General features: G+C 45.3%; 1 protein-coding gene across 1 annotated transcript in view; it reads right to left on the minus strand.

The window, feature by feature from the left end:
• The window catches only part of uroc1 (urocanate hydratase 1), a 55,670-nt gene extending 37,967 nt beyond the window's left edge, over positions 1–17,703 (minus strand). Inside the window, exons 1-2 of the mRNA XM_060918393.1 lie at positions 17,578–17,703; positions 12,131–12,261 (exon numbers count right to left, since the gene is read on the minus strand). Coding sequence (XP_060774376.1) covers positions 12,131–12,261; positions 17,578–17,703 — 257 coding nt within the window. The remainder of the gene's footprint in view (positions 1–12,130; positions 12,262–17,577) is intronic.
• Positions 17,704–20,773: the final 3,070 nt, after the last annotated feature.

Genomic DNA, 20,773 nt, shown 5'->3' on the forward strand with positions numbered 1-20,773 from the left:
TAAAAGGTCTTATAGAGACTTTGAGAAAGCATTAATTTGTGTGCAGCTATTTCACAACCATATCCATTAATATTGATAACATTAGAAGATGAGTAAAGGCCTAATATTTTTAGTTGTACTACTGGATGATATGAGTATTTTGTCATATTTTCTTCAACTAGAGCATCCTTACACCTAAATTTCAGTCAAATCTGAACCAATGAATTGAATTAACACTACTGTTGTCAGAAAATCATCTTACTTGAATAACATTTCATGAGATTTAAAATAATGTAAAACTCATTACAAAACACTGGTAGGGTTAAAAAGTTGAATGCACTCACTGGACTAACACACTCCTCATTGTGAAGCTAAAAAATGTTCCTAAACCTTACTGTATGCCTGTGCATCATTTTGGATAGTTTCACATTAAAAAAAAAAACAACAACACAGATTTTATATAGAATGTCTAGTTTAGTATTGAGATAAACTAGGCACATAAAACTCAAATTCTGTCCAGGCTATATCAACATGTTTATGAACCTTTGAGGGTCAAAAATAAAGTTATTTTAAACATAGTTTTTAAACTGATTGCCACCACTAACCTGTCCTGAAAGTCAAATAAGATGTTTCAAGGGAAAAAAAGAGCAAATAGCATCTATTCTGTATTTACTATCCATCCATCCATCTTCTACCACTTATCTGGATCCGGGTCGTGGGGTAGCAGAGCAGCCCAGACTTCCCTCTCCCTGGCCACCTCCACCAGCTCTTCTGGGGGAATACCGAGGTGGTCCAAGGCCAGCCGAGAGATCTAATCTCTCCAACGTGTCCTGGGTCTGCCCCGGGGTCTCCTCCCGGAGGGGCATGCCCAGAAAACCTCCCTTGGGAGGCATCCAGGGGGCATCCTAACAAGGTGCTCAAACCACCTCAACTGACTCCTTTCAATGTGGAGGAGCAGCAGTTCTACTCCGAGACTCTCCTGAATGACCAAGCTTCTCACCCTGTATCTAAGGGAGAGCCCAGCCACCCTGCGGAGAAAACTCATTTCTACTGCTTGAATCCGTGATCTCATTCTTTCGGTCACTACCCATAGCTCGTGACCATAGGTGAGAGTGGGAAAATAGATGGACCAGTAAATTGAGAGCTTTGCCTTTTGGCTCAGCTCTCTCTTTACCACAACAGACTGATTTAGCTTCCGCATCACTGCTGATGCTGCCCCGATCCTTCTGTCCAACTCCCGCTCCCCTTTACCCTCACTCGTAAGCAAAAACCCAAGATACTTAAACTCCACTTTAGGTAGCAACTCCCCCCTGACCTGGAGTAGGCACTCCACCTGTTTCCGGCTGAGCACCATGGCCACGGACTTAGAGGTGCTGATCCTCATCCCAGCCACTTCGCACTCAGCTCAAACTGTCCCAGTGCATGCTGTAAGTCACAGATTGATGAAGTCAACAGGACCACATCATCCGCAAAAAGCAGAGACGTGAACCTGATGCCACCAAACCAGACACTTTCCACCCCTTGGCTGCACCTAGAAATTCTGTCCATAAAAGTTATGAACAGAACCAGTGACAAAGGACAGCCCTGGCGGAGTCCAACATGCACCAGGAACGAGTCCGACTTACTGCCGGAAATGCGAACCAAACTCCTGCTCCGGTCATACAGGGACCAAATGGCCTACAGTAGTGGGCCCTGAACCCCATACTCCCGAAGCACCCCCCACAGGGCACCATGAGGGACACGGTCGTAAGCCTTCTCCAGGTCCACAAAAAACATGTAGACCAATTGGGCAAACTCCCATGCACCCTCCAGTACCCTTGCAAGGGTAAAGAACTGGTCTAGTGTTCCACGACCAGGATGAAAACTGCATTGTTCCTCCTGAATCCGAGGTTCAACTATCGACTTGACTCTCCTCTCCAGCACCCCAGCATAGGCTTTCCCAGGGAGGCTGAGAAGTGTGATCCCCCTATAGTTGGAACACACTCTCCGGTCCCCCTTTTTAAAAAGGGGGACCACCACCCCAGTCTGCCAATCCAGAGGCACTGTCCCCAACCTCCACGCAATGTTGAAGAGACATGTCAGCCAAGATAGCCCAACAACATCCAGTGCCTTCAGGAACTCAGGATGAATCTCATCCACCCCCGGAGCCCGGCCACCAAGGAGCTTTTTAACCACCTCGGCAACCTCAGCCCCTGTGATAGGCGAGTCCGCCCAAGCACCCTCAGACTCTGCATCCTCCTCGGACAACATGAAGGTGGGATTGAGGAGATCCTCAAAGTATTCCTTCCACCATTGGATGATGTCCCCAGTTGAGGTCAACAGCACTCCATCCTCGCTGTAAACAGTAGGGACAGAGCACTGTTTTCCTTTCCTGAGCCGCCGAACAGTTTGCCAGAATCTCTTCAAGGCCGACCGAAAGTCACTTTCCATGGCCTATCCGAACTCCTCCCACACCCGAGTTTTTGCTTCAGTGACTGCCAGAGCCACATTCTGCTTGGCCCGTCGGTATCTGTCAGCTGCCTCTGGAGACCCACAGGCTAACCAAGTCCGATAGGACTCCTTCTTCAGCTTGACGGCTCCCCTCACCACAGGTGTCCACCAGCGTGTTTGGGGATTACCGCCACGACAGGCACCAACAACCTTGCAGCCACAGCTCTGCATGGCCGCCTCAGCAATGGAGGTGCAGAACATGGTCCTCTCAGACTCAATGTCCCCATCCTCCCCCAGTATGCAGTTGAAGCTCTGTCAGATGTGACAGTTGAAGATCCGATGGACGGGAGCCTCCACCAGACATTCCCAGAATACCCTCACTACTTGTTTGGGCCTGCCCGGTCTGTCCAGCCTCCTCCTCTGCCATCTGGTCCAGCTCGCCACCAGGTAGTGATCAGTTGACAGCTCTGCTCCTCTCTTCACCCGAGACATACGGTCATAGATCCAAGACATCCAAGACATACGGTCATAGATCAGATGAAACAATGACAAAGTCAATCATCAATCTGTGGCCTAGGGTGTCCTTGTGCCATGTGCACTTATGGACATCCTTATGCTCAAACATGGTGCTCGTTAAGGCCAAACCATGCATGGCACAAAAGTCCAACAACTGAACACCACTCAGGTTCGGATCAGGCAGGCCGTTCCTCCCAATCACACCCCTCCAGGTCTCACTGTCATTGCCCACATGAGCATTGAAGTCCCCCAGTAAAACAATGGAGCCCCTTGTGGTGCACTGTCTAGCACCCCACTCAAGGACTCCAAGAAGGCCGGGTACTCTGAACTACCATTTGGCGCATAAGCACAAATGATAGTCAGCGACCATTTCCCTGACCTGAAGGAACAGGGAAATGACCCTCTCATTGACTGGGGAGAACTCCGGTGTTAGCGCGCCAAACTGGGGGGCTACCAATAGCCCCACCCCTGCCCTGCACCGCTCACCCTTGGCAACTCCAGCATAGAAGAGATTCCAACCCCTCTCCAGGAAATTGGTTCCAGAGCCCAAGCTATGCATTGAGGCGAGCCCAACTATATCTAGTCGGTACCGCTCAACCTCATGCACAAGCTGAGGCTCCTTTCCCACCAGAGAGGTGACATTCCATGTCCCAAAAGCCAGTTTTGTCAACCGGGGATCAGTATGCCATGGCCTCTGCCTTTGGCTGCCACCCGATCCACAATGCACCGGACCCTTACGGCACCTCCTGCGGGTGGTGGGTCCACAGGAGAGTGGTTCCGTGTTGCTCATTCAGGCTGGGCCCGGCCGGGCCCCACGGATATAGGCCCGACCACCAAGTGTTCGCCAATGAGCCCCTCCCCCAGGCCTGGCTCCAGGGTGGAGCCCCAGTATTCCTGGTCCGAGCGAGGGTACTCGGATACCTGTTTTTTCGTTCATAAGGGTCCTTTTAGAACCGCTCTTTGTCTGACCTCTCATCTAGGACCTGTTTGCCTTAGGAGACCATACCAGGGGCAATTGCCCTGACAACATTGCTCCTAGAATCCCTGAGGCACTCAAACCCTTCCACCACATTAAGGTGGCGATTCAAGGGGGTATTTACTATTGGGTGATAATAATAATAATAATAATAATAATCTCAATTTATATAATGTCATTCTCGCACCCAAGGTCGCGTTACAATTGGGGGGTGGGGGGATAAATAAATAAAAAAGAAAGTCCACCAAAAGAGGGTCAGGATGTAATTCCAATGGCGTAGCTTTCACAATCCCACCAGGCACACGAAGATAAATCCCAAACTGCCTGCACAGTCACCATGCCACCACCGGGCAACATTACTCAGAACACCGCGCCATGGATCCACAAAGCAAACACAAAAGCACCATCACACAGAGCACTGGACAACCCTGATGTCAAAAAGAACAACAAGCTCACTGCAGTCCATAGTGAGGAACACAGGCATCACCCACAGTGCACCAAGGCCTGAAGGAAACCGATGCCCAAAACCAGATCCGGAGCGACATCACAACTGGCAGACAAAACACTCAAACAAAAAACAAACATAAAACAACACAAACAAAAAAGAAAAAAGGGGAAAAAAGAAAAATGAAAATCTCTGGTGAGAAGCGACAACCAAAATGTGAATGGCGTACTCTCAACCAGAAACAGAAATGGAGTGAACATTTATTTATGCTGTTTCTTTAATAAATATATCTGCTTTGCAAATACTGAAAATATATAGCTTTTGAAAACAGACTAAAGAGCAACTCAAATATGATCATCTCTGTTCAGAACAAACATGTCCTGAGACTTGCATCCTTAGACGCTCCATGAAGATAGGACATGTGTACTAGAATGACTTATCAAAGGTAGGGTTTGTGTATGCAAATTAGCTAAAAATCCAAGTGGCAGAGCTAAATGAGACATTTTGAAGTTAAGTTTTACTGTTGGACTTACCGGTACATTATCAAGATATCGGCCAAAATTTAAAATGCATCTCTATAGTATCACCATTAGGCTGATCGGGTCCATCTCTGTTGCCTGAGTAGTGGGAGGGAGTACTACTTACTGACCAAGTTTCATGTCTATAGGACCTACACAGTCAGCACAGTCTGCACAGTCAGTTTTAGCCAAGAAGAAGAAAATTCCCAACCTTCAGTGCTTGGACTCCAAGAAGAAGAAGAAGAAGAGGGAGAAGAAAACTCCCAACCTTTGGTGCTTGGACTCCAAGAAGAAGAAGATGATAAAGAAAAATTCCAAACTTCAGTGCTTGGACTCCAAGAAGAAGAAGAAGAAGAAGAAAATTCCCAACCTTTGGTACTTGGACTAAAAGAAGAAGAAGAAGATTCCCAACCTTTGGTGCTTGGACTCGAAGAAGAAGAAGATTCCCAACCTTTGGTGCTTGGACTTGAAGAAGAAGAAGACTCCCAACCTTCAGTCCTTGGTCTCCAAGAAGAAGAAGAAGAAGAAGAAGAAGAAAGAAGCATACAATGACTAGATGGTGCCTAAGCAATTTAGGTTCTTGGCCCCCTAATTATGTCAATAAATATAGAAAAAATACAGTATACAGTATGTATTATTCCTGTTTATTTGTTTGTTTAGTTAGTTTGTTTTTATTATTATTATTTCTACATCGCACAATTCATAATTTTTTGGATTAGTCAGTTTGTACTGGTATTTTCTGCAGTCTGTCAAGTCACAAGGACCTCAGACAGACAATTTTCTCAGACAGACCTCAGACAACTTTCTGTAATATGTGTGCTGTTCCAAGCAGTGCTGACTTTTGCAAGGTTTTAATATCATATTTAACATCAAGAATGTCAAGATAGGGCTTCAGTTTCTTTAGGACTGATCCCAAAGCCCCTATGATTACAGGGCTTTAACCTTCGACTCTGGTAATCCCCAAAGCCGTGAGATCTCCACCTTAAGTTCTGCATACTTCACTATTTTCTCGATCTTCTTGGATACAATATTATGATCACTCAGAATAGCTACAGGTACATCTGTAGTCAGACATTCTTGCTGCTTGTTCTTATAAAGCACCAAATCAGGCCTATGGTGTTCAAGTACTTGATCTGTCTGAAAATCGAAATCCCACAGAATCTTCGCTTTACCCTCATCATCCATCTCTTCCTGTGGTGTGTGCTCATACCACTTTTCACCTACCTCATGCTCATCTCATCTATATAGAAGCCAGCAGAAATTAAGGCATACCTTATCAGGCTGTCATTTGTACTCTTTCTGTACCAGGCACTTACTTGCACTCACAATGTGGGTGACATTTTCCATTCCTTCTCCACATACTTTAAATGAGTCGTACTTGTGTCATGCTGCACCGACTTGGTGTTAAGTGCTTGGTCCTGTGCAGCCATTATTAAACTCTCCGTAGTTTTCTTCAAATCACCTTTACTTAACCAGAGCCATGATTACTCTGCATCCTTTTGTTCCACAGTGTCACTGTGGAACTGTCCATGCAATTTCATCTCTACCACCATCTCTTCCTTCTCCTTAGCTACTCAGGTTTTAAAATCTTATGCACTTTCAACATCTTTACCCGCTCACTGCCTCTTGTTCAACAACAAACTTCAGCAGTTTCTCATCACTTTTGGCCAGGTGCTTTGCCAAGTTGCACCTCTCACTCTCAATGCACTTTTTAACACTGATCAAACCCCGCCCACTCCTATCTCTGTTCCTGTACAGCTGCTGTACATTTGCCTTTGGGTGGAGTGCCCCATTCATGGTCATTGTCTTTAGCGTTGCCTGATTGAGCTCATCAATCTTGTCCTGCATCCATCTCACAATAGCTGCACTGTATTGAATAACTACTACTGCCCATACATTAATAGCATTAATGTGATTTTGTCATGCCGTTCTGATCATAAGAAAAGCTTCAATCTCTTCAGGTATGTTTTGCTGATATTGTTCATCATCTGGCTGTGCAGGACATCAACTAACTCAAGGATTATTATTATTATTATTATTATTATTATTATTATCATCATCTCTGTGGTCAAATTATATGTCACCTTTCAGACACTCAAAGTTATTTACAAAGTATGTACCACAAAGTACCACAAAAAAGAAGGAAATGGTTGTGATGTAAAGAGAATACACTCTAAAGTGTTCACTTTTAAGTGTTATTATAATGTTCTTAGATTGTTAGACACTATATCCAACCATTTAACACTTTGCATCACATTACTTTATCCAAAAGCTCATTTGAACACCAGTCAAAGGAGTCTTCCACTGTTTTTCAAGCTTGTCTCAATCCACTGTGTCTGTAGTGTACAGTGTATGTGTATATGCATGGACAATAATTCAGATGTTTCACTGGACTGAGCAAAGAACAGAAAACCTGTTTACTCTAAACTCAGTATAGCAACAGTTACTGTATATTTAAAACGATAATATAATCCATCCATTATCTGTAGCCACTTATCCTTTTCTACAGGGTCACAGGCAAGCTGGAGCTTATCCCAGCTGACTATGGGTGAGAGGTGGGGTACACCCTAGACAAGTCGCCAGGTTACTGCAGGGGTGAATGATGACATAAGGTAAATGTAAAACTACAGCCATTACTGTCATGCTCCACCCCGGACATCCACTCCGGAGATTACGGCTCTCCCACGCCAGCGCCGATCCAGATCCGAGACGGGAATTCCATCTCTCCTGAACTCACATCCTGGTTTTTACTGCTGCTTATTTAAAGGCCATTCTCAGACTCTGACTTTGCCAGAACATCTTGTTTTGCTATTCTAGCCATTTCTGTGTCTCTATTGTGGTTCATGCTCAAGCTATTTTTCTAGTTCATGGTTTTTGCACGAAGGGTTTTTTCTGGTTTATGGTATTTTGCACTAAGGGTTTTTTCTTGTTTATGGTTTTTTGCTCTAGCATTTTTGTCCTTGCCTGTCTTGTGTTTTTGTCATGTTTTTGTCTCTTTTTACCTGGACTATTTTTGCTATTTGTGTTTTTGTCCTGTTTGCCCACCTTTTTGCCACACCCTTTTTTCCCCCTGGATTAAATCACCTTATTTATTGGATTACTGTCTGTGTATGTTTTTCTGCTCCTGGATCCAAACTTCACCTCTGCCACCCATAACAGTACGTTCTAGCCAGCATGGATCCAGCGGAACTCGCCCATCTGAGAATGGACATCCAGCAACAAGGTACTTTCCTCAGGACCCACCAACAAGACCTACAGCAAATTACCCAGAACCTCGCCACCCTGTCTGACTCACTCAACCTCCTCACCATGCAGATTCAGCACTTTCAAGCCATGCCTACCCCTGCCCAGCCGCCTCCTACTTCAGCTCCTGCCACCACCTTTCTCCGCGAACCAAGACTTCCAGTGCCTCAGCCCTATGATGGAGAACCAGGTACTTGCAGATCGTTTCTGTCTCAATGCTCTTTGAACATAGAGCTCCAACCTCTGGCCTTCCCCACAGAACACTCCTGGATAGCATATGCCATCACGCTCCTCACCGGGTTCGGGTGTCTGTGGAGGAACAATATCACCGGTGGAGTATGGAGGCCTGCTTCTACTGTGGTCAGCTGGGACACATCTGCCAAGCCTGCCCGCTAAAAGGACAAGCCCACCAGTCGAATCGAAGGGGCCCTGGTGGGCAATGCTCGGAACCAGTTCCCTGCTAATCGTCCGTTACCCCCGTCATCATTATCCATGACAACCAGCATCACCATCTCCAGGACCTTGTCGACTCGGGGCGGACAGGAACCTGATCTGCTCCGCCACTGCCAAGCATCTGGGAATTCCACTACTCGCTCTCGACGTCCCTCTCACTGTCCTGACACTCAATGGCACTGGCTTGACCACCATCACCCACCTTACCACCCCGCTCACCCTGAGGATTTCTGGCAACCACTCAGAAACTATCCAGCTTCATGTCATGAACGACCCCCACATACCCATCGTCCTAGGATTACCATGGTTAACACAGCACAACCCCCACCTAAACTGGGCTGACAACATTATCCTGGGCTGGAGCCAGTCCTGACTAGCTTCCTGTCTGAATTCTGCTCTGCCTCCTGCAGCCTTCAGCCAGTGAGTTCCCCCACCTCTCTCACGTGCCTCCGGAATATCTGGACCTTAAACTCCTCTTCAGCAAGACCTGAGCAGTGTCCCTCCCTCCTCACAGACTCTATGACTGTGGTATCAACCTCCTACCTGGGACAGCGCCACCCAAAGGATGACTCTACTCTCTCTCTCCCATTGAAAGGCAAGCCATGGAGAAGTACATTTCCGAGTCCTTGGCAGCTGGGATCATCCTCCTCCCCAGCAGGGGCGGGATTCTTCAGAAAAGGACAAGTTGCTCCGCCCCTGCATTGACTATCAGGGTCTCAACACCATCACAGTCAAGAACCGCTACTCACTACTGCTTATGACCACAGCCTTTGAACTGCTCCAGGGAGCCATGGTATTTACTAAGCTAGATCTCCACAATGCATACCATCTCGTCAGGATCAGGGAGGGGGATGAGTGGAAGACAGCCTTTAATACCACCACTGGTCACTACGAGTACCTCGTTGTCCCTTTCGGCCTGACCAACATGCCCGCAGTCTTCCAGGCACTCGTTAATGATGTCTTAAGGGACTTCCTAAACATCTTCATTTTCGTGTACCTGGATGACATCCTGATCTTCTCCTGTTCCCTGGAGGAACATCGGAGTCACCTCCAGCAGGTCCTCCAGCACCTGCTAGAGAACAAGTTGTTCATCAAGGCAGAAAAGAGCGAATTTCACCAGAGCTCTGTCTCATTCCTGGGATTCATCATCTCCCTGGCAAGGATCCAGATGGACCCCCTCAAGCTCGAGGCAGTTGCTGATTGGCCCACCCCATCCTCACAATGAGAGCTCCAGCGTTTCCTGGCGTTCGCCAATTTTTACAGGTGTTTCATCTGCGACTTCAGCATGGTGGCCAGACCTCTCATGGCATTGACCTCGATCAGGACCCTGTTCAAGTGGGGGGAGGAAGCAGAGAAGGCCTTCTCCATGCTCAAGTGCAGGTTCACCATAGCACACATTCTCACCATACCTGATCCGGCCAAACAGTTCATTGTGGAGGTCGATGCTTCCGAGTCAGGGGTCGGAGCCATCCTCTCCCAGAGGGCCAGTGATGACAAGGTCCACCCCTGCTCCTTCTCTTGCCGGCTGTCCCCTGCTGAACGAAACTCTGACATCAGGAACAGAGAGCTGTTGGCCGTCAAGCTTGCCTTGGAGGAGTGGAGGCACTGGCTCGAGGGGTCGGATCTCCCCTTCCTTGTCTGGACTGATCACAAGAATTTAGAATACCTCAAGTCCGCCAAATGTCTCAATTCATGGCAAGCCCGATGGTCTCTCTTCTCCCACTTCTGTTTCATGCTCTCCTACCGCCCAGGCTCCAAGAATGGCAAACCCGACGCCCTGTCCAGGATATTCTCTTCCTGCCAGGAGGAGTCCAGGACACCCAAAACCATCCTCCCTCCATGCTGTCTGGTGGGGGCCACCCTACTTGAGGTGAAGACATTAGTGCAGAAGGCCCTGGAGCAGGACCCCAGAGAAGGTAACTCAAGCAACATACCACCTAACCTTCTGTTTGTTCCCTGGTGCTGCAGTGGGGTCATGGCTACAAGTTGGCCTGTCATCCAGGAGCTGCTCTAACCCTGGCACTTATCCAACAACGCTTCTGGTGCCCATCCATCAAGGAAGACGTCCAGGAGTTCGTGGCAGCCTGCGACACATGTGCCCGGAATAAGACAGTCAATCAACCCCCTGCTGGCTTGCTAAGACCCCTCCCGACTTCTTATCAACCCTGGTCTCACATCGCCCTGGACTTCGTCAGAGGACTCCCCAACTCAGGCAGCAACACATGCATTCTGACAGTCATCAACCGTTTCTCCAAGTCAGTCCATTTCATCCCTCTACCTAAGCTCCCCACAGCTAAAGAAACTGCTGAATTACTCATCCTCCATATTTTCCGCATACACGGACTCCCCACTGACATCGTCTCCAACCGGGGTCCTCAGTTCATTGAGCAGTTCTAGAGGGCTTTCTGCAAAATTATTGGGGCCTCCTGTAGTCTCTCCTCAGGTTTCCATCTCCAAACCAATGGCCAGGCGAAATGGGCAAATCAAGTTTTGGAGGTGGCACTCATGTGTATGGCATCCAGGGATGCCAGTTCTTGGAGTAAGTACTTACCTTGGGTCGAATACGCTTATAACACTCTTCCTTCATCTGCCACAGGTCTCTCACCCTTCCAGTGCTCCCTAGGTTACCAACCACCACTCTTCCCCAACCAAGAGGAGGAGGTCGCCGTACCCTCAGCCCAGATCTTCATATGCTGCTGCAGGATGTGGGCAGTGGCCCGGAGAGGACTCATTTGCTCCACCCTAGCATCCAAGAGGCAGGCTGACAAACGCCACTCTAAGGCACCCACCTACTGGGTGGGGCAATGAGTCATGCTTTCCACACGCCACCTGCCGCTCATAACCGTCTCCCGCAAGCTGGCTCCCAGGTACCTAGGACCTTTCCTCATCAGCAAGGTAATCAATCCATGTTCTGTCAGACTGGCACTACCACTCACCATGCGACGCATCCACCCCATGTTCCACGTGTCACAGATTAAACCTCTAGTTTCTAGCTCTTTGCTTATTTAAAGGCCGTTCTCAGACTCTGACTTTGCCAGAACATCTCATTTTGCTATTCTAGCTGTTTCTGTGCCTCTATTGTGTTTCATGGTTTTTGCTCAAGCTATTTTTCTAGTTCATGGTTTTTGCACTAAGGGTTTTCTTGTTTGTTTTTTTTGCTCAAGCGTTTTTTGTCCTTGCCTGTCGTGTTTTTGTCTCTTTTTACCTGGACTATTTTTCCCAATTGTGTTTTTGTCCTGTTTGCTCACCTTTTTGCCACACCCTTTTTCCCCCCTGGATTAAATCACCTTATTTATTGGATTACTGTCTGTGTGTTTTTATGCTCCTGGATCCAAACTTCACCTCCACCACCCATAACAATTACTCTGGAACAATAAAAGTGTGAGGAGACAGTAGAGAAAATCTGAACAAAGCTACTTCTGGTGGAGTTTTATGAAAGAATGAATTATAGAGATTTAGAGCTTCATTTACAAAGATAAATCATTTGTTTTTATGATTTTACAAAAATAATGTATGTAAATTATGGTTATAGATTAATTTGCGCATATATATTAGTGTGTGTGTGTGTACCTCATGCATAGGGTAGGGCTGAACCGATACATGTAGATGTGTCCATACTGCCTGAGCTCCTGGGCAAATTCAGGAGCCAGACTGGCATGTAGAGCTGGAGGGAAATATCTCAAAGCATTCCTCAGGGCAAGCTGGTTTAGAGATTAAATAGAAGGAAACAGATCAGTGTTATATAATAATAATTACTATACATACAGGACACCTTTTTGATGAAATAAAAACATGTATTCTCTTTCCTTTGAGCGGATTTCATTTGTTGCATTTGATAGCATGCTATCTTGTTAGCATATCACTTATCCTACATGTATTACATCACTCTACCCAATAGAGAATGAGCATTGAACATGGTTTACAATATTGCATGGTTGTCAAGACAACATGTCACTCGTCGGAGACATAAAACTTGCATGCTAGCGAGTGACTGTGACAATTTGTAAACAAACGTGGCCTCCAGGTTTGCTTCATTAAATACGGAAGATTTAGAGAATTTTGACTGCTAGGTTGCTCCATTGTGTGTAGTTTTTGATCATGATTTTAAAAGTAACTAAGTAAATTTAAATAGGTACTCGAATACTTAAGTACAAGTGAAAAATACTGTGGCGAGCGTGCGTGGAAGAAGAGTCTTGAGACAGAAATCTTAGTTTCTTAGCTTGTGCTAGTAGCACTCGGTAGCACTGGCTTGACTGTGCTAGTGTTGGCCTTCGCTAACACTATTGATGAATGCTATACCAGCTGGAAGGTAACTGGACAGTCACGCTAACAGCACCAAGTCTAGATTAGATTAGATAGAACTTTATTGATCCCTTTGGGAGGGTTCCCTCAGGGAAATTAAGATTCCAGCAGCATCATTACAGGATAAACAGAGAATAGAAAATAGAGAAAACACTTCTAGTTAAATTAAGTATTTACATATACAAATATAAAAAGAATAAGATATGGGGAAGAGAGGAAGGGAGGGGAGGGGGGAAAAAGGGACCAGCAGGAGAGATATTGCACTTTAAATTGCACATTGTCCAGTATCGCTTATTGTTAGGCTAGGCGACTGCTCCTTCCCATCCTCTGTCCTCCTGTTACCCCCTCCTCCCTCCTAGAGAGGAGTTGTACAGTCTGATGGCGTGAGGGACAAAGGAGTTTTAAGTCTGTTAATCCTGTACTTGGGAAGGAGCATTCTGTCACTGAATAGGCTCCTCTGGTTGCTGATGATGGTGTGCAGAGGGTGACTAGCATTGTCCATGATGTTCAATAGTTTGTCCATAGTCCTCTTCTCTGCCACATCACCAGAGAGTCCAGCTTCTTGCCAACCACAGAGCCGGCCCTCCTGATCAGTTTGTCTAGCCTGGATGTGTCCTTCTTGGATGAGCTGCCCCCCCCCAGCACACCACAGTGTAAAACAGGACACTGGCAACCACAGACTGATAGAACATCCACAGGAGTTTCCTGCAGATGTTAAAGGACCACAGCCTCCTAAGGAAGCATAGCCTGCTCTGTATCTTCTTGTACAGGATATGCAAAAAAAGGGAAACAAACAGTCTCAAAGTACGTTTTATGTGATTCAAGGGGACAGCTTCTCCATACTGAGCTATGCAACATCCACAAAACTAAGACTGATCAAGATAGTGACCTCCCTGTTACCCTCACTGACCAACAAGACAGTTGCAGTTGGGTTTGTCAGCAGCTACCCAGAGCTGTTCAAGGGAATTGGCAAGCTAAAAGACTTTCAGGTAAAGCTCCATATTAACCCTAATGTCCTACCCACGTGCCAACTACACAGATGTGTGCCTTTCCATGTAAGGTAAAAAGTGGAAGATGAATTGCATAATCTGGAAGCAGATGACATAAGACAGTATCAGGTCCCACACCATTGTAATGCCCCCCAAGCCAAAAGACCCAGACAAAGTTAGAATCTGTGTAGACATGCGCCAAGAAAACACTGCAATTGAACATGAATGCCACATCACACCCACTGTGGATGATATCATTCATGAACTGAACGGAACCACTGTGTTCTCAAAACTGGACTTAACAGCAGGGTATCACCAGCTAGAGCTCCACCCTGACAGCAGGTACATAACCACATTCACCACTCACCTTGGTTTGAGGTGGTATAAACACTGGCATCTCATCGGTTGCAGATTTGTTTCAGAACGCAATCTGCCAGACTCTCCAGGGCCCCAGAGGGGTGAAAAACCTGAGTGATGACATCATCATACTATATGGTGCCTCCCAGGCTGAGCACGATGACAACCTCAGAGCAGTGTTCCAAAGGATCGAAGAAAGTGGCCTCACACTCAACAGAAAAAAGTGTGAATTCAACAAGTCCAGGCTCAAATTCTTTGGATTCATCTTCTCTGCTGATGACATCTCAGCAGATCCCAAAAAGGTAGCATCTATACAGCAGGCCAGCGACCCACAAGATGCAGGTGAACTCAGGAGTCTATTCAGGATGGCTAATTACTGCTCTCGATTCATCAAAGACTTTGCCTCCATCTCTGCTCCACTGCGCAAGCTCACTAGGAAGGATACACAGTGGGAGTGGGGTCCAAAACAGGCAGCTGCACTAAAAGCCATCAAAGACGGTCTCACCAGCAACACCACCATGTCATACTTCGATCCAAACAAAGAAACAGAGCTGATTGTCGATGCCAGCCCTGTAGGACTCTGTGCTATCCTTTATCAAAAGGAGAAGGGAGAGAGATGCACCATAGCTTATGCAAGCCATGCTCTCAGCGATGTGGAAAAGTGCTATTCACAGACAGAGTGGGAAACAGTAGCCATCGTGTGGAGCTGTGAGCATTTCCACTTATACATCTATGAACATCCATTCAGATTAGTAACTGATCACAAAGCCCTTGAAATCATCTGGAACATTCCCAGATCTAAAGTACCTGCCAGAATCGAAAGATGGGGACTGAGGCTTCAACTGTACAACTTCAGAGTGGAATATAGAAGAGGAGATGACAACCCAGCTGACTACATCTCACATCATCCTATTCCCACACAGACAGTTGACAGTACACAGGCAGCGAAAGTGGCAGATGAGTTTGTCAACTTCACATCACATCACACCACACCCAAAGCAATGACTCTCACAGAGATCAAAGAAGAGACTCTGAAAGACCCTATCCTACAAGAGGTCAGTGCACACTTAAGAAACAACACATGGCACAAAGTTACAAATGACATACAGCACACTGCCATTCTGAAGCAGTTCAAACAAATCAGCAGCGAACTAACAGTGTCACACACTGACAACATCATACTCAGAAGCACAAGAATCATCATCTCCTCAGTCCTACAAAACAGAGTCCTACAGCTTGCTCATGAGGGACACCAGGGCATTGTTAAGACAAAAGCACTCTTCAGACAAAAGTTTGGTTTCCAAACATGGACCAGCAAGCAGAAGCTGCAGTCAAAAACTGTATAGCATGCCAAGCGAACACACCATTCACTTGCTCAGAGCCACTACAAATGTCTGAGCTACCAGAAGCCCCCTGGCATAGCCTGAGTGCAGACTTCTATGGAACTCTCCCTACTGGAGAGTATCTGCTTGTCATTGTGGATGAATACACATGATACCCAGTAGTTGAGGCTGTGAGATCAACTTCTGCTAACACAGTCATAACAGCTATGGACAAAGTATTTTCCATGTTTATGATACCCCGGAACCTTAAGAAAGACAATGGCCCTCCTTTTAACAGTGACCAGTTTGCCCTGTTTGCAACCTACCTAGGGTTTCACCATCGCAAGATCACACCCTAGCGGCCTCAGATCAATGCCACTGCAGAACGTTTCATGTGCACGCTAGGCAAGACCATCCATGTTGTAGGAATACAAGGCATTCCATGGAAGCAACATCTCAACATCTTCCTTTGAGAGTATCGTTCCACACCACACAGCACTATAGATGCTTCACCAGCAGAGCTACTGTTCCAGCAGAAAATCTACACAAAGATTCCCATTGCCACAAGTACTCTCACCAACTCAGCTCATAAAGTCTGAGCAAAAGATCATGAAGCTAAAGTGAAGATGAAAGCTTTTGTTGGCACATGTCATCACATGACACCAAGCACTCTTATCCCAGGAGACAGCATGCTTCATCGCCAACTTACTACACCCTACAACACTGAATCACACAATATCAAAGATCAAAGGCTCCATGATCACAGCAACAAAAGATGGACACTCCATCACAAGGAACTCGCCCTTCGTTAAGAAAATTCCTGTTGAGCTCCAGAACATTCCACCAGAGCCAGATGATGACAGTGACAAGGCTGTTGTTGACACTCCACCTCCGAGATATCCTGCTCGACACAATAGACGTCCTCCTCCATGCCTCCGTGAATATGAGTAACCTTGAGAACCTACATAGACTGCCATGGACTGTTGAGAGACTACTAAAGTTTCAGTGAGATTGTTCTATCTCATGGACTGACAGTGTCATCATCCGAGATCGTCTACAACGAATATTGTTTCCTGGATTGTTCTATATAAGTAAGCTTAAAACACAAAGTAAAGAAATATGTTATTGCACTACAGAAACAAACTTTTCAGTTGCTGTCTTAGGTCCAGCTACAACATTTATGTTTATTGCAGTTAAGGAATAACAGCTAAAGCTACAACCATTATGTTTTGCTTTATTGTCGTATATTGTGAACCTTCATAAGGAAAGACCCAAGTAGCATGTTGGAAATTTAAATTGAATTATTGTCAAAAAAATAAAAGAGTGATGTAATGTCCGTAAGCAGGCCATTATAAGTTATGGTCTATGTGACATTGTTGTAGTCAGTTAGCACCCCCTGTTAGTAGAATGGCAATACAGCAGCTACATTGTTCAGCATGTGTATTCAGTCAGGAAGCAGTCTGCTATGTGTAAAAAGCAAGTCCTGTGAAGCTTCTCTAAAGGTGCTGTTCACTACAATTGTTGTCTGTTCATTTATTGATGTCATCAAGAGTATGAAACATCACACACATTTCTACTGCTTTTTTTGTTGAATACAGACTTTTACCTTTTCCACTAAGTTTGAAGAAATCCTTTTTTCCCCCCTTAACGACACTACAACTCTTATCTTCTGTAATTATTGACAGGATTGCAAACACCAGAGAAAATTTTGAAAGCAGGCCCCAAAGTCCTGTCCTTTGGACCTTAAGTGCATTGCATGACACTGAATGAAATGAAAAGGATGAATGAGTCCACTGTTCTTAATCTAAAGTGTTTTCAGGATCTGATCATTGCACTGATTAGTGATGAAGGTAGTCACATTAATGACAGTATAACCAGAGATTAAATATATTTAAATTTTTTAATTGAACTGAACTATTTTTACAGACACAATTTACTAAAATAGTCTCTACAAGATTCTATTTATGCAGCACATTTACACATTTCTCAACCACACATTTATCACATTTATATGAAAGGAAAAACAGCCAATGATTGAATGACTCACTCGTTTCTCCTCCATGGTGAGGTTTGGTGTACGAATAGGTGCATGAGGCACATTTGGGTCTCTACCAAGATTGGGTGGAAGTGGGTTGAGAGGTAACCCTCTACAAAGCTCCTTTAAACTCGTCATATTGCCTGCAAGTCAAGCTGAGAGGGTGTTAGAGTGCAGCTGTAGTACAATTTGAGGCAAGAAAGACTTCTGAGAGCCTCCCTACCCCTTCCTCCTCCTCCTCTTCCCCCCCTTCACTCCACTGACCGGTTGGACGCTTTGACCTCCAATCTCATCCAATGAGAAACTGAGGATCTGTTCCAGAGGTAATAATTGATTAAGAATAAAATAATGTGGCAAGCACCTAAAACCACAGACCCCTCATTAGAGCTCATGTAACCTTGTATGTAAAAAATCAAGATCTTTATGATCACATGCACAAGCTCCTTTTACAATGAAATTCTTTGTTTGCTTTTTCTTACAGATATTGCAGTAGAATGAATGAATGAATGAATGTCAGTGTTCAAAAACTGCAATATAAGCAAGATTAAAAAAATATATATATATATATATATATATATACTAGTACTGTGCAAAAGTCTTCGGCACATGTAAAGAAATACTGTAGAGCAAATATGGCTTAAAAATAATGAAATTAAATGTTTCAACATTAAAAAAATACTATAAACAGTACGCAGTAAGCCATAATAAATGAAGCAAAGTCAATATTTGGTGTGAGACAACTCTTTGCTTTAAAAAAAATAGTAGTCTCAGGTCCAATGAGTGCAGTTTTTATGAGTGCAAGGAAATGAGCTGTAGATTTTACTGAGCATCTTGCAGAACCAGCCACAGTTATTTGGATACTTTGTCACACTCACTTCTTCATTTTGCAGCAAAACCCAGTAGCCTTCATTATGTTTTCCTTTTTAATGTGAAAAGTGCTCTTTTATAGAATATGCTGCTCAGATACAAATTTTTTTTCTGTAACATTTAAGTTTGTGCTGGAAAACAAACATTTGGAACTCTAAAAATATTTTTGTACTGACTTGATAATGTAGAAGTCATAAAATAGAAATCTATAACAAAGCTTGTATGAAAAAAATAGGGGGCCTAAGACTTTTGCACAGTACTGTATGTTAAAATAAGTAGAACTTATTTTCGCCAAATGCATTGACTGTAATTTATGTGCAATAACAACAACAAAAAAGAAGAAGAAGAAGAAGAAAACTCCCAAGCTTCAGTGTGTGGACTCCTCGAAGAAGAACTCCCAACCTTCAGTGCTTGGACTCGAAGAAGAAGATGCATTGACTGTAATGTCTGGACAAAAAAAAAGAAGTCTAGTCCTTTTGGACTTTTGTCCTTGCTGTGACCTTGACCCTGTTTTGATCAAATCCAGTCACTCTTGATATATCACACTAACTTGTCAGGATTTGAGACTTTTCACACATTGCAGTTCCTCTCTTCCACCACTAGATGTACCCATTTTGCCATTTTTGTCTATTTTGCTATTGCTTACACCTGTGTCCAGTTGGCATGGAGGTATATATTGTGTGCCTAACCTTGTGCTCATTGCTGAGTTCTACAGTCTGCTGTGCTTCTGAGTATGCTGGCATTGAGTTTGAGACCTTTTGACTGCTATTTTCTGACACTGTGCCTTAGTTTCTTCTCATCTCATCTCATCATCTCTAGCCTCTTTATCCTTCTACAGGGTCGCAGGCAAGCTGGAGCCTATCCCAGCTGACTATGGGCGAAAGGCGGGGTACACCCTGGACAAGTTGCCAGGTCATCACAGGGTGCCTTAGTTTCTTAGTGCTCCTTTTTTCTTCTATCAGTTTTTGGAATCTTGTCTGTGCCTTTTTTTAATCTTCTGTGTTTTTGCCTTTGGCCTGTTTTTTTTCCTGGATTTTGCCTTTTGCTTTTGCTGAGAGTCACTGGGGCCAAGAGGCCCTTCTGGCCACCTATTACCAGGGACTGTCTGACCAGATTAAAGATGAGTTAGTTTCTTGGGAAGAGATACAAGATTTGGAGACTTTGATAGCCCGGGTCATTCGTCTGGACAATCGTCTTCAAAAGAGGTCCCTAGCTAAGGGCCTCCAAAGAACTAGTCCTCAGGTTCCCCTAGATCTGGCTGCCTTTGCAGTGGAGAACAGCCCTGAGCCGATGCAAGTGGGTAGCACACGGCTTTCCCAGACTGAACGTGACAGATGAATGAGGAAATGTTGCTGCCTCTATTGCGGTGCACCAGGTCATTTCCGAAGTTCCTGCCCAGAGTTAGTGGGAAAAGGCCAAACCCCATCCAGCTTCAGGAGGGCTGTGATGGGGGTGACCTCCTCTCGTGATCTACCTGTTGCTAATCTCTTCATTACAATTTCCATTGCCTGGGGTGGTCAGGACCACTCTTTTAGAGCTTTTGTGGATTCAGGAGCAGCAGGTAATCTTATGGACTCTCCTTTAACTGAGCATCTGTCTATCCCTGCCATGAGCCTGGATTCTCCCCTTTCTGTAACAGCCTTGGATGGTTGACCACTGGGTGATGGTTGTGTTCATCAGAAAACTGTTGCATTGAGAGTCCTGGCTGATAACCATTGTGAAGAGATGTCCTTCCACCTCATCCAGTCCCCAGAGTATCCAGTGGTGTTAGGATTTCCTTGGTTAAAGCTCCATAACCCACACCTAGACTGGTCTACATGTTCTGTAATTGAGTGGGGCCCTGCCTGTCACACTTCCTGCCTCTTACGTCAACCTGTCCAGTGCTCTGAGCCCTTGTCACCTTCTGAGTTATCCGGAGTTCCCTCTCAGTACCATGACTTGCAGGAAGCATTCATCAAGAAGAGAGCAATGGCCCTCCCACCCCATAAGCCCTATGACTGTGCCATTGGCCTGCTGCCAAGTACCTCTCCTCCTAGAGGCCACATATTTTCTTTGTCTGACCCTGAATTACAAGCTATGGACAATTACATCAAGGAGACTCTGGCTTCAGGTTTCATCCATCCCTCATCTTCACCTGCTGGGGCTGACTTCTTCTTTGTGGGGAAGAAAGATAGAGGTCTTCAACCTTGCATAGATTATCGAGGTCTAAACAAGATCACTATCCAAAACTGATACCCACTACCCCTCATGGCCTCTGATTTTGAACTTCTTGAAGGTGCCACCAGCTTTACAAAGTTGGACTTGTGAAATGCCTACCATCTGGTATGAATCTGACAAGGTG

The sequence above is a fragment of the Neoarius graeffei genome, chromosome 4, assembly GCF_027579695.1.
Source record: "Neoarius graeffei isolate fNeoGra1 chromosome 4, fNeoGra1.pri, whole genome shotgun sequence".
In the NCBI taxonomy this organism is placed as follows: Eukaryota; Metazoa; Chordata; class Actinopteri; order Siluriformes; family Ariidae; genus Neoarius; species Neoarius graeffei.